The sequence below is a fragment of the Centruroides sculpturatus genome, unplaced genomic scaffold (assembly GCF_000671375.1).
Source record: "Centruroides sculpturatus isolate CEXI.00-Female unplaced genomic scaffold, Cexi_2.0 scaffold1018, whole genome shotgun sequence".
NCBI lineage: Eukaryota > Metazoa > Arthropoda > Arachnida > Scorpiones > Buthidae > Centruroides > Centruroides sculpturatus.
The window spans coordinates 216,059-229,500 of NW_019385496.1; the positions used below are offsets into that span (position 1 = coordinate 216,059).

At 37.3% G+C, this 13,442-nt stretch overlaps 1 protein-coding gene across 2 annotated transcripts; it reads left to right on the plus strand.

The window, feature by feature from the left end:
* Positions 1-5,240: 5,240 nt before the first annotated feature.
* LOC111639541 lies at positions 5,241-7,282 on the plus strand. Of its 2 annotated transcripts, none has more exons than XM_023385427.1 (2): positions 5,241-5,332; positions 6,772-7,282. In XM_023385427.1, the coding sequence occupies exons 1-2, from the start codon at positions 5,260-5,262 to the stop codon at positions 7,203-7,205; spliced, it is 507 nt and encodes a 168-aa protein (XP_023241195.1). In that variant the 5' UTR covers positions 5,241-5,259; the 3' UTR covers positions 7,206-7,282. The 2 variants fall into 2 exon arrangements, with proteins under 2 accessions (XP_023241195.1, XP_023241196.1); XM_023385428.1 differs by having other exon boundaries at positions 5,285-5,332; positions 6,792-7,282.
* The last annotated feature ends 6,160 nt before the right edge of the window (positions 7,283-13,442 follow it).

The window sequence follows — 13,442 nt, forward strand, 5'->3', positions numbered from 1 at the left end:
GGTACAGATTAAGCGGAAGTGGTCGACTCTCCTGGCACCGTTACTACAGTAGAACCTCGAAAACTCGACCTAATGTGGACCGAAGGGTGGCCGAGTTTGTGAAAATGCCGAGTTATCGGGAATGGGGTTAAAAAAAATAAGTACGAGTATTTCCTCAGAAAATACTGTACTGTACTTGTACAGTATTTACTTGTACAGAATATAACAGAGAATAAACTGCCCAAATACCCTTAAACAAAGGAAAAGTACGTCCTTTATGAAGGCATAGAGCCACTACATGAAAATGAAAATTAATGAATACACTGTGTACAGTAATTTACCTGATAAGACAGACCTCAGAAAAATACTTTATGAGAGCTTTTATACTTTTATAAAGCTGTCTATAATGAAAATTAATTAACTAAGGATTTTTTCGCCCTGCCAAGGTGTGGACCAGTTATCCGGAGTGCTAAGTTATCGAGGGACGAGTTTTCGAGGTTCTACTGTACCAGAAGCAAAAAATTTGAGGAGGGAACGGGCACGAGTCACTTTGGTTATTAAGAAAGTCTCGTGGGCGTGAAGTTATGCAAAAAATGAAGACCGAGGATGCGGAAAGAAGGGCGCTGAGGGATATTACCTGAGTTAAGAGACAAAGTAAGTGGAGGGCAGTGGAGTTTGGCAGAAAAATCGACGGGAGAGCTTCTAGTGGCGGAAAAAGATAAACTGCATGTGGTTGCCCAATGTTCAAGGTGGTCCAGGGCTAATTGAGCTTTGTGAGCTGCTTGAGAAGGCCTTGTACTCGAAGTGAGAATGTATAGATCGTCCGCGTAATGGACGGCAGTGACATTGGGGGGAGAGCGGTCCAAAGGTCCGCCATGTATAATGTAAATAGAATGGGGGCAAGAACGCTCCCCTGGGGGACGCCTTGGATAAAGGCGTGAGGAGGTGACAGCACTCTGCGCCAACGGACGCGAAAAAAACGATGTAATAGGAACGATTTAAGATAGGACAAGAGTCTCCCTCCCATACCGAAAAATTCTAATTTAGCTAGGAGTCCTTCTTGGCACACTGAGTCATATGCCCCTTCTACGTCGAGTGCGACTAGGTATACCCAGTGCTTTCTTGCTCGGGACACAGCTATATGGTGGTGTAACGTAATAAGGGCCTCTTCTACCCCTCGGTAAAGGAGAAAGCCAAAGTGGTGTTGGTGGAGGATATCAGAATGAAAGGTCGATTTATGGATTCGATAGAGGATTAGCCGTTCAAATAGTTTTGCGACGTGAGAGGTAAGAGAGATCGGTCTATAAGAGGCGCATATCATTGCTGGGCGACCCGGTTTAATTAATAATCGGAACAACGGTAGAAGAGGTCCAGTCTGGGAGGCAGGACCCTGAGGCCCAGAGATCGTTTAAGAGATTGAGGAGGGCCGAGAGGCCCACTTTTGGGAAAAACCGTAAGGCGTGTGATCTTACTCCATCTGGGCCCAGTGTAGTGTTCTGAAGACGGTGTATAGCCCGGCGGAGTTCAAGGAGATGAAAGGGGGAATCGTAAAACTTTGGGGCCCCTAGCCGGAGATCATCAAGGGGAACAAAAGTGCCCCTTGGGCGGGTACGCCCAAAAAAGGATGCAAAGGCTTCAGCCTGCTGGATGGTACTGAGTAGGTAGTCCGTCGTTTGGATTATATGTTAGGTGGCCGTGATCGCCGGCGGGGATCTCAGTCGACGAAAGATACGATAGAGTGTGGATGGAGAGGGGGAGAGGCACACAAACGACCCCACCACTCCCGACGAGCCTGACAGGTCTTCCGACGGAGTTTCGCTCCTAATTGTTTATATTTATCCCACCAGGAGTGAGACGCCCTCCTGCAGGCTAGACGGAACGCGCGACGTTTAAGCGCTCTAAGGCGACTGCATACAGGGGTCTACCACGGGGGTTGACCCGAGGAGGGAAGGAGCGAATTATAGTATTAGAGGAGACCGTCTCACGGATAGTGTCTACAAAGGCGTTATACGAAGTGGGAATTAATTCCTCGGTAGTCCAAAGCTGATCGAGTTTATTTGAATAACGACTCCAGTTTGTTGAAAAGTGTAGACGAGGGGTAGACGTCGGGTTAGGGGTGCCCGAGATTGATAGAGTGATCGAAATAGGAGCGTGGTCACTGGTTAGGGTGTCCACGCAAGGGCTTCATAAGGCGGAACCTAATAGGTCCGGGGAGCAGAAGGTCAGGTCTATAGCTAATGAACCGTTTGAGTGGAAATAAGTTGGTTCCCCAGAGTTCCAACAGCATAAGTTCGCGGATGAGAACCAATCGAAGAGGGTGCGGCCCGCAATATCTGGGCGTTTGCACTCGTTATTCCAATAGGGATGATGAGCGTTCTAGTTCCCGCACAGTATGCGAGGGTGGTGACTGCTCCGCAAAGGGGGTCCAGAGAAACAGCCGAAAAGATGCCGTGTGGGAAATATACATTAACAAGAGAGAGAGGAGCCCATAAAAAGTATACCAAGGTTTCTTGATATTCGATGCCGGAGATCTTGGGACCAGGGGGCAGCTGGCGGGTGGGCGGTGAGAGACCGCTGTTAGAAGATCCCTCCCTGAGCAGAGGTGCGATCCTGGTGGAAGAGAGTGAATCCTGGAATGGAAAACACCACTTCAGGAGTTAGTCACGTCTCCTGTACCAGGATGATATCCACGGTACGTAGCCAAGAAGCCGCCAAAAGAAGATCACGTTTAGAACGAACACCTCTTGCGTTCCAATGTATCAAGCGGAGATTTTGCAAATTGCTTGAGGGGTTAGACATTGTGCTTGGGGGAATTGGGCTAGTGGCGGCGAAGTTTAGCCTTCTCGGCTGGGGAGGCAAAGCAGGGGTCTTCTATGGGAGTTACACTTGTGGACACCGTGGAGTACGTGTGGTCCATGTCCGAATTTTGACCTTCTGAGTCGGATGCCATTAATGGATCGGTGGGACGAGGTTTAGGTCCTTTCTTCTTTTTTGGAGTTTGGCAGGAGTCAAAGGGCCTGCCGGATAGGAAGAGCGCTTATTTGACGTAGACACGGTCAGTTCCTTGTCCAGACTCGGCTCACGGAGAGAACCCTGAGTTGGGTTGAGCGGGGTAGGCTGAATGATCGAGCAAAGAAGACTTAACTTTTGCGCATAACTTCTCCACAACGGATTCCAATTGGGAAATACGATTGGTTAGGGTCAAAATGTCTCCTGTCTATCCAATAGTAGAAAGAGCTGGCTGTTTTTCACAACGAGGGGTCCTGTCGGACGGTTTTGAGGTGAATTAGAGACCACTCTTGCGTATGATTTTGGGGAGTTGCTCTGCGAGCGCTTGGCTTCTAGATAAGAACAGCGCTGGATGGCGCTGAATTTTAGCAGGCATGCCTCTTGCTGATAGGCTGGGCAGCGGGGAGAATCCGCAGAGTGTTCTCCTCCGCAACGCACACAGCCGGCAGCAGCGGCAGTACATGTGACTGTGTCATGGTCAGCCCCGCAAGTAATACATTTGCGGCGGCCGCGGCATGTCGTGGACGAGTGGCCAAAATTGAGGCATCGCCTGCATTGGCGTGGGCGAGGAATATATCGCTCACAGTAGTATCGTTGGTAATGGATAGTAACGGATTCCAACGGGGAAGCACTGGCCACTGAGAAGTAAACCGTAAAGCTAAACTCGATGCTATCCCCGTTCCGTCGTGTAAAACGACGTATCTCTAGGATTGGAAAGTGGGAGTCCGAAAGAATTTCGTAAATTTCTTGGACTGTGATCGACCGGTCCACCCCAAGAAGGAGATAAGCGGTTTGGGCACAATCCGGGGCCAGACGGCCGCGGACTGGTATTCCGGCAATATCGGGAATACGAAGAGCCGCCTCTGCGGCTTGGTGATCCCGAGTTTTAATAATTAGAAGACCGCTACGGAAGTAGCGGACATCTAGCAGCAATTCCGGTCGGGGGAAATGCAGTTTCAGGGCAGCGTGGAGCTCAGCTGGACGAAAACGTCGGAGGTGTCCCTGTCCTTCTTGAAAAATCGTATAGATTTGGTCCGAAAAAAGGGACAAACAAATGGAGAAGAGTTTCTCTAATTCCGACAGAAGAGAAATAAATCTTAATTCGTCAGAAGTTATGGGTGCTTCAGTAGTTAGAAGTTATGACATACAGTACAATATTACATTTGCTATGGTAAACATCATTACTTATAATGCTTTTAATATCATATTAAAATATTTTTAACTTAATAAAGAGTAATTTAACCATTTGCTCTTATATATAGTAGTTTCAACGTATGGATTTCTTCTATTGTTTACTAAACGAAGTGTACTGTAGTGTACTCTACAATACAAGCAGTTTTATCAGTTCAGTGAATGTAACAGAGAAAGTATGGCGATCGATCAAAAAATAACCCTCCAAGATTTTTACATTTTTACACTCAGAGCACCTCGAAACGTCGAGAAATGCCAAACAATGAGTTTTTTCCTGTATATTTGATGCCGATTTGAAGCTTAATAACTCTCGTGTCTTTTGTCGACAATTTCTGCAATTTTGCAGAGAGATTTGTATATATTAGAGGGATCGATGCTGTTAAATTTTGATGGTTAAAGTTCGAAGGGCTTGGAAAGATAGAGTCGTGTGTGTATCTCGAGTGGAGTCGGACTTGAAAAAGATTTTACTCGTTATTAGCATTGGAAAATTAAAAAGAACAAAAATAATAAAACTCTTCGCTACCCTCGAAATTAAGCTTTTTTCATTTTAGAATAATTAATAATATAAAAAGTTTTTAAGCAAAATACGCCACACGCAGTTTTAACTGTTGCCGGAAAAGTTACGCACCTCGTTACTAAATTTTTAAAAAAATGCATTTCTGAGGAGACGAAGAGAGCAACTGTTATTCGAATCTCACTTTTAAAAGTTCACGTTACTCACATAAGTCACTTGGCTATGAAAAATCGGATGAATAATCTTTGCTTAAATGTGTGACTAAATGATAAATATTCGTCATTTCGCAACGTCAATCATGAAATATAACTTATACTTTACATTTTCTTTCTAGTGACTTCTGACCTTTCTAAAAGGTCATCAGACAGGAAAACGATGCTATTCAAACTGTGGCCCGCAAAACCAGCGTTCTGTAATCTAAGATAAACAATGTGTCATTCTTTGACGCATCTTTACCAGTGACGTCAGTACTATCCAATTGCTTTAAATAGAGGAAGCGCTACCATTTCTTGTCAAAATAACAATAGAAGAAAGAGGAAAAAACTGAAGACCGTAAAATCGCAAAAATGATGACCGAAGAAAGTGATACCGCATTCCTTACAGCACACTCGATGTTATTAAGTGACGACGATGATAGTTGTAAGTAAAAGTATCTAATAATAATTTATTCTGTATAAAACTTGTTGGTATGCCAGTGATCGAACGATTGATCACCATGTGTACTTTACTTGGCTCGATCGATCTTTCGTTCACTTAAATCTAGTTATAACAATTCGCTGATGATCGATTTAATTCATATTCGTTTTCGTTTCCTTTGTCTATTTATTGTATAAGGGACAATACATACTTGTCAACCTTTTGAATGGGGAATAGCTGGGACGTTGGTATAAAAACTCTGACAGCATAAAATGCGAGAAAATTATTTATTAACATTGATATTGCGCAACGCTTCTGTTAAATACCTTTAATAAGCAGAATTTAATTTTATAATTCTTCTTGTTTTATGTCTTTGTATGACGATTTCTCTTTGTTAATTTCTTTTGTTATAGTGTACTAGTGACATTTTCTATTAGTCAGTTTATTGACTTTCACTGCAATTAAGGACAATGATTTTTCCGATTGTGATTTACTTCCTATCTCTGTCTTATTTTTTCTTATCATACTGAATATCTTTTACTTTTGCTACACAGCAATACAGTGAAGGTATGGAAATGCTGTATGAAAAAATCATGTATTTTACAATTTCAGTTTAGATTAGAAAATTAGAATAAAGCAAAAGAAATCGAAAAAACGAATGACAAAGACAGGCGTACAGTATCTCATTCTTCGAACGTTGCAGAGTTCGAACGATGTATTTTTTATATTTAGGTGTATACTTTTATTTAATTAATGTATGATTTTCGGCATACTAAATGTTCGAACCACATTTTTGATTGAGACATTAGAATAAACACAGAGTTGGTTTCAATTAAACGGAATTAGGATTAGCGAGACGAAGGTGTAATAGTTTCTATACGACTTCAGCGAAAACGCTTTTAACTACAGTATACTCTATGTGTTGTACACATATATACACATCTCTTACATGTAAGTTCATGTGCGTACGAGTGGCAGAAGAACAGATAATTGTCCTCATATATGCCCATGTTTAAAGCATTTGCACTGTACCGTACACAGTTAACGATGAACTTAAAATATACAGTAATTTCGTTAACCTTCGTTAAAATGGACATTGATAACACCGATGGTCTCGCTTCAATAACTCGTAAATTCCAGAAACCTACTTTTTGGAAGGAATAAAAATCTAGCAACGAGTTGTATAACTTTCCCAGCAAAAAATTAAAATTGAGTGTGCGTTATCTGTAGCCAGATTTTATTTTAATCGATCGATCGCCATTCTTTCCCTCTCTTAAAAAACTAACACAAATGATATTATTTATACTTCAAATATTATTTTAGAACAAAAGTAGAATAAAATATAAGAATAGCTAGACATTTATAACGAAATTAATAATAACAATATAAATAATAATATGAAACAATTCTCAAACAATTAATGTGGAGTATTTGCTTTTCAGTTGACGTTTCTATACTTCAGGCAGAAGGAAAATTAGATGTGTTGAGTCTAACTGAACCAGAATCACCTCCTACTTTATGTCCAACACCAATACACAGAGAAGATTCATTTTCGTTCGATTACGACGAATTCATAAAACATTTTGAAGATCAGAAATCCGAGTGTTTACACTCAGAAAATTCGGATGATACAGAAGTAGAGAAAAAAAAACGTTGTTCGGTTCTATTATCACATTTGAAATTACTTTCAACTATGCCGAAGGATTTATGTAATGAACTCCAACGCAAGCTCAGAAACTTAGAAATGAAATATAAGCTGAAAAGTTACAGACGAAAATATAATAACTTTGTGAAATCGAAAGAAAGACGTCAAAGTTTAATCTCTGAATCCAAAGACGATCTCGAGAAGCCATCAACATCTGCAAAAGTAGAATAAAAAGTTACTTTCATCGTTCTTTATAAGGCAATGTTGTAACTAATGTTACTGATATATTAAAGGCATAACTTTTGTAAGTTTTGTTATTTTATATTTTATTTCGTGCTTAGAAATTATTTATATGCCATTTAGTAACAAGAAATGAACAATTATCTATACTGGCTTATTAAATAGCTAGCAGATTAGGTCGACGTTCCTCGGGCAAAATATAAAAACAAACATTAAGATTATTTCATGCTTCTAATCTTTCTATTATATTAAATTATATTATTTAATTTAATACAATTGCATACACTTGGCATCAGACATAATTTTTGTTTACGAAGTCAACAAAATTAGTGAAATATTCGGTAAGATACGTATTAATTTATAATAGATTTTCTTCTTATTAGAATAAATCCAATTAATTGTGTGATGAATTCCACAGTATACTGAAACAAAATACATAATTTTTTTATATAAAAATGCTTGTATAATGTTACAATATCTATATCTATATCTATATCTAATTCAATATATATATACTAGCTGTTACCCGCAACTTTGTCCGCGGAGGTTTTGCAAGCAAACCCCCTTTACATTTAATATTTCAATAACCATAGTAATTGTCATATAACACCTACCGCTGAAGAGAATTGCCGAGAATCAAACGAACTATCTCTAATTTGATTAATTTTTTGGAACGTTTACAATTGTTCTATAATCGAACCAATATGCAATAACAAATTCGAATTTAAAACGGATCGAACATTTTTAAAATCGAAATGTCTGAAATGTCATTAATTTAATACACCTAAGTACTCAATGAAGACTAAACGTAGTTGAAAACAAAAAATCGCATCTAAAATAGTACAGTAGAAGCCGTTTTTCCGGTTAACCCTTAATTCTCTCTTTTTCCCCCCGCGGGGGAATTTCGAAAAATCCCTTCTTAGTGTGCGTTTCCATGACGTATTCTAACTATCTACCAAATTTCACCTCTCTAAATTAAGCGGTTTGCTCTGGGCGATAATGAATCACTCAGTCAGTGAATGAGTGAGTCAGTCTGTCAGGACAAGCAATTTTATATATTTAGATATATATATATATATGGACATGTGTCTCCCTATATTTCACTTTTCCGCCAAAACTATACATCGCACATGAATGCTGTTTGTATATGTTGGTAGCCGCAAGTCTCCATTCGTGCACTATGGGGGTTGCGTCTCGATAGCTACAAGGGTGCGGGGGATATGGGGCCTAAAGTGGTTGAAAGTGGTTTTCTATTTCGAATGTTATGTTCGAATTTTTTCAAATTTGTTCGAATTCGAATTCGAATTGGTTCGATTATAGAACGATTGTAAACGTTCCAGAAAATTGATCAAATTGAAAATAGTTCGTTTGACTGGAGGTAAAAGTTCTCTAATTAGTCTGGAAACGGGGGACCTAATTCTTGCATTCTGTGAAAACGGGTAAGATTGGCTATAATGTAATTATCTTAATCTTCACTATCGTTACTTTTTGCCCAGCGAAGCGGGTCCTTGCAGCTAGTATATATAATAATAATAATAATAGAAACAATCTATACGTTGTTATAATATAATATATGAGATATTAAACTTACATTTAAAACCGTTTGCTTGTCGAAGAAAAAGAAGTTGTTGCTTCTGAATCCCACTTCGGCTCTCGATATGAACATTAATACTTCCGGCAGAAAACAAAGAAAACACATTTCATTGTACTGTCGTTACGCGAGTTTTGACTTAAAATATAATAAAATTCAAACATATTTTCATGCAAATCGGCGAAGAAACATAATTTATAAATTATAAAAGAATATTTACAATTTTTTTATTGTCATCGTCAAGGAAATGTCCATTATACAAGTGAAAAACCGTTCCATCTGAAATGTATTAATTACATAATTCTTCTTAAACAATTCACGTGGTTAGGAGACATACAATTCACAGAATTTCTATAGAATAAAAGTAACTTACGTTCGAAAGAATTCTTGTCAAGTAAAAAAAACATTCGTTTTTTGAAACCGTGTTTTCGTATTTATTTACTATTGAACACAAGACTGTGTTATTATTAAAACACTTGGCGTGTAATGCCCAGGAAACGAAATTGTTATAATATGCAAAGTGAGGTTTATCTGATTTTTTTATGTGCAAATGAAATGTTGTGAGAAACCAACAAATATATTCATTAATCATTAAAAAGGATTCTGCCTATATATTTATCAACTTTAGTAAGAAGATAAAGGATGTGTCACGGCTATTTAACAGTAAGAAACAAGAGTAAACAAAAATTAGTATAGTTCTGTGCGTTATCAGTATAAGCGTGTATAATTATACAGCGTTTTATTTTTTAATTTAATATATGTAGATTTATGTTATCAATGTTATCAACTTATCCTAACAGCAGTGAATAATAACTTGTGCTGTACGAGTGTCATTGCATTTTTAATGGTATGTCTTGAAAGTTACATGTTTTAGAATCGTTATATAATTTTTACAAAATGTAATAATCTAATGTAAATGTTTCTTCTTATCAGTTGACTGATGAGGGTCTATACGCCCAAAACGTGTAAAAGTGCCCGTATCAACTGAATAAAGTGGATAAACGCCAAGTGTTATAATAATAACACAGTCTTGTGTTCAATAGTAAATGAAAAAAACATGTTACTATAACAGTTTATATCCAAAATATTGAAAAGCATATCAACAGATATTCTATTGTAAACGATACGTAAAGTACCACACATATACTTACGATTCTGATTTTGGGAATGAAAACTGTTATTATCAAAACATGAATAGTTTTGCATATTTTATCAATACTTTTAATAAAATATACAATCGACGACAGTTTCTGTAGCGATGTCTTGCTATCGAATTCGCCCCTTTGTATTTTTTCTTTTATGTCCATAATAAATGTGTGTAACAATTGAATAGAGTGAATAATAATCAAAGTAATCAAGTAATAAGTAATCAATAAGTAAGAATCAAAATGAATCCCCCGCTAAAACAATTTACGCTGACATTGATAGAAACGCCAAATAAAACATGAAAGGTACAGAAACTTTCTTGCCACAGTAATTTTGAGTAACCGGAAGCGTTCCTGTAATACACGTACAAAGTGCCAACTAATAAACACGCAATAGACAAGGCTGAAATAGAGTTCAATCAGGTCTTGATAAAGCAGTAATTTTTGGTGAATTTTTTTTGCGCATATTACGTTTTCGTTTAGGATTTTGATTGCCTTTATTATGTGTATTGCATTTGTATTAAGCAGGTAAATAAATAAAACAGACATTAAAAGTGCACCGAATAATACGAAGCGTAAATGCGTTCCGTTGATATCCCATAAAACGGGAATGCCACGAAAATCACCAACTTGCGATTTTATAAAAAGCTTTGATATATTTTGTATATATTTTGTAGCATAGGGGATGAAGACCCAGGACTACTCATAGGTATTGCCTGGGGGTGAAGACAAGATAGAAAAGAGTTTAAGAGAAGAGGTGAAGGTGAAAAAAAAGTGAGATAAGAAAGGGGNATTAGTATATCGCTCTTAACCCATTGACGAGTTAACTCGTCAAGTTTACATAGCGTTATATTTTGTATATATTTTGTAGCATAGGGGATGAAGACCCAGGACTACTCATAGGTATTGCCTGGGGGTGAAGACAAGATAGAAAAGAGTTTAAGAGAAGAGGCGAAGGTGAAAAAAAAGTGAGATAAGAAAAGAGATGAAAGGGGAGGCCATGGCATCTGCACCGGCATTTATTTACAAAATAAATAACTACAGAAAGATAAAACATATGTACAATGAGTCTTCCTGAAGCTTACAGGAAGTTGCAAAAAGCAATACATAATTATATCAGTTTGAAAAATGCAGACAAGTAGATAAAAATTGTAATTAAATAAAAATTCTGTCAATCAAAAATAAAATAACATCAAAATTAACTTTCGAAAAACATAAAAGTTTACAATTATGTACATGTTGGCACATTGCAGAGGTTACGTTGCAGGATGTCCATAATTTTTGGCATTTAAAGTTTGCACAGACATTAAACACTAAACACTTGAAACACATATGTATACAATGATGAAGAAAAGTCTTCGAAACTTTTACGTATATAAGAGTATGATTTGGCTTGCCTGGAGAATTATGTCCTGCTGAAACTCACGTTGTGAGCTTTTGTCTCTATGACGAATTTCATCAGCTCTTTAAAAATCCCTCGATTAAAAATCAGTTTGGAGAGGGGACAAGGCCAGTTAAACCCATGATGTAAAGCACTGTACATTAGCCTTTTACGTTTTTGTTTAAACTTCTCGCAGTTGAAAATAAAATGTTCCACATTTTGAGTCGAAGAGTTATTACAATCACATGTGTCCACTTCACTGAAACCAAATCTGTGTAAATATTGTCTAAAATTACCGTGAACTGTTAAAATTTGGCTGGAAAAGTAGTTGATGCGCAAGTGTTTCATGGCTAAACGTTCCTGAATATCAGGAAGAAAGCCAAATGTCAATCTTCCTGTGTCACTGCTGATCCACTCCATCTGCCACAGTTGTTTTGCAGTCTGTTCCACAAGATTTTTTATATTCGTTTTCGTTATACTTGTGTAAATTTTATTTTCTGAAGAGTTGGCATAGAGCTTTGCAATCCTATCTGCTTCTTCGTTCCCTTGAACGCCACTATGTCCTCTGACCCAGGAAAAGGAAATGTTTACATTTGTAAGATTATGAATTAATTCGTGAATTAATTTGGTTGTCTGACACTTGGTGTAATTGCGGTTGATTCTGTTCAAGGCAGTCTGACTGTCTGTACATATACGAATGTTGCCTTTAATCGTATTTGACTTCTGAATATAGGTGAGTGCACGATAGATTGCGTATAGCTCTGCTTCTGGTATCGTGCAATAGTTGGCAAGTTTGAAGCCCAAATGATGTTTAAAGTTCGAATTTCCATGAATTGAGTAAACTACAGATGCTCCTACATTGTCCTCAATATTCGAACCATCCGTGAACACAAAATGTTTGAAATATGGGTCTGCATTGATAAAAAAAAGCTTTAATAAATAATCCGGATAAATGACCCGGATAAATGACGAAAATAGAAATTATTGTTATAAAGTATATATCAAATAGAAGCGCTTTAACCCAAAAATAATTCTGGCGCTTGGGTATAAATACACCAATGACGCGTAAAACGTTAAGATAAGGACGAATTGCATCCAAAATAGAATATTCCATGAATAATTAATACTGAATGGTAGCCTCAAAAGAATAAAATTAAAATTTCTCTTCGTTCCCTCGATGTTCTACGTGTCTATTATCCACTCGAAGTTAATACGTATTCCCTTGCCAACTGTTTACTTTCATTAGCTACGATAAAAATATGCAAATATTGATTGACATAATGGAAATTTTATGGTAGTCTAATTTCAAAATGCATTAAGTTATTGCTTCATACAGACACAATAAAGTGACTTTTTTCAAACACTTGGCAGATTATTCATCTTTTTATTCAGTTGGCTAACAGTCTGTCTATCTCATTTTGTATCTTTTCTCTGTATTTTCTCTCTTGATATTGAACTGTACACATATTTTCTTTTTTCGATGCTAACTGCCGTTTCTATTCAAATAATTTTATTTGGTTTTGTAAATTACAACACGGTTTCATCAGAATCGAATGCATTAAATTATATTTAACATTTTGGACAGTAAATTTTAAAACTTTTAAAGAATGTGAATGACTAAAAGCATGTAATAATTAAAGTGCTGTACAGGTTGTGCATTATAGTTATTGCTATAGACCATCATTAACAAAATCGATATTATTCTTAGCAATTTTCTAAAAGCAGTATTAGGATCATGCCATCTCTCCGCATTAAAAACTGATTATTTTTTATAAACATAATTACAAAAAACGGATGAAACTTTCGATTTCGAAAGGAAGTTGATTTCCTTTCCCAGGCCCGCTCATGATGAGTGGCATGAGTTTTGTACACATTACTAGAGAGCAAATAAAAGGGACGTTTCCAAAGAAACTATTAGAAGAAGAATACCCAGAGTTAGGACCCTCATTCAGAGAAATATTCCAAAGACCTGGTGAAGGTAATATGTTCAGAGATAGATTGATGTGAACTCTCTCTGTCACGTGTCAGGTTAAGAATAAGTTTAGGTTAAGTCGTAGTTCAGGTTTAGGTTTAGGTTCATTCTTTTGTATAATTTTATATTTTAATTTATT

Coding starts and splice junctions, on each gene's coding strand:
- LOC111639541 (XM_023385427.1), top strand. CDS start 5,260: ATGATGACCGAAGAAAGTGATACCGCATTCCTTACAGCACACTCGATG. Junction 5,333..6,771: donor AAGTGACGACGATGATAGTT/GTAAGTAAAAGT, acceptor TTTGCTTTTCAG/TTGACGTTTCTATACTTCAG.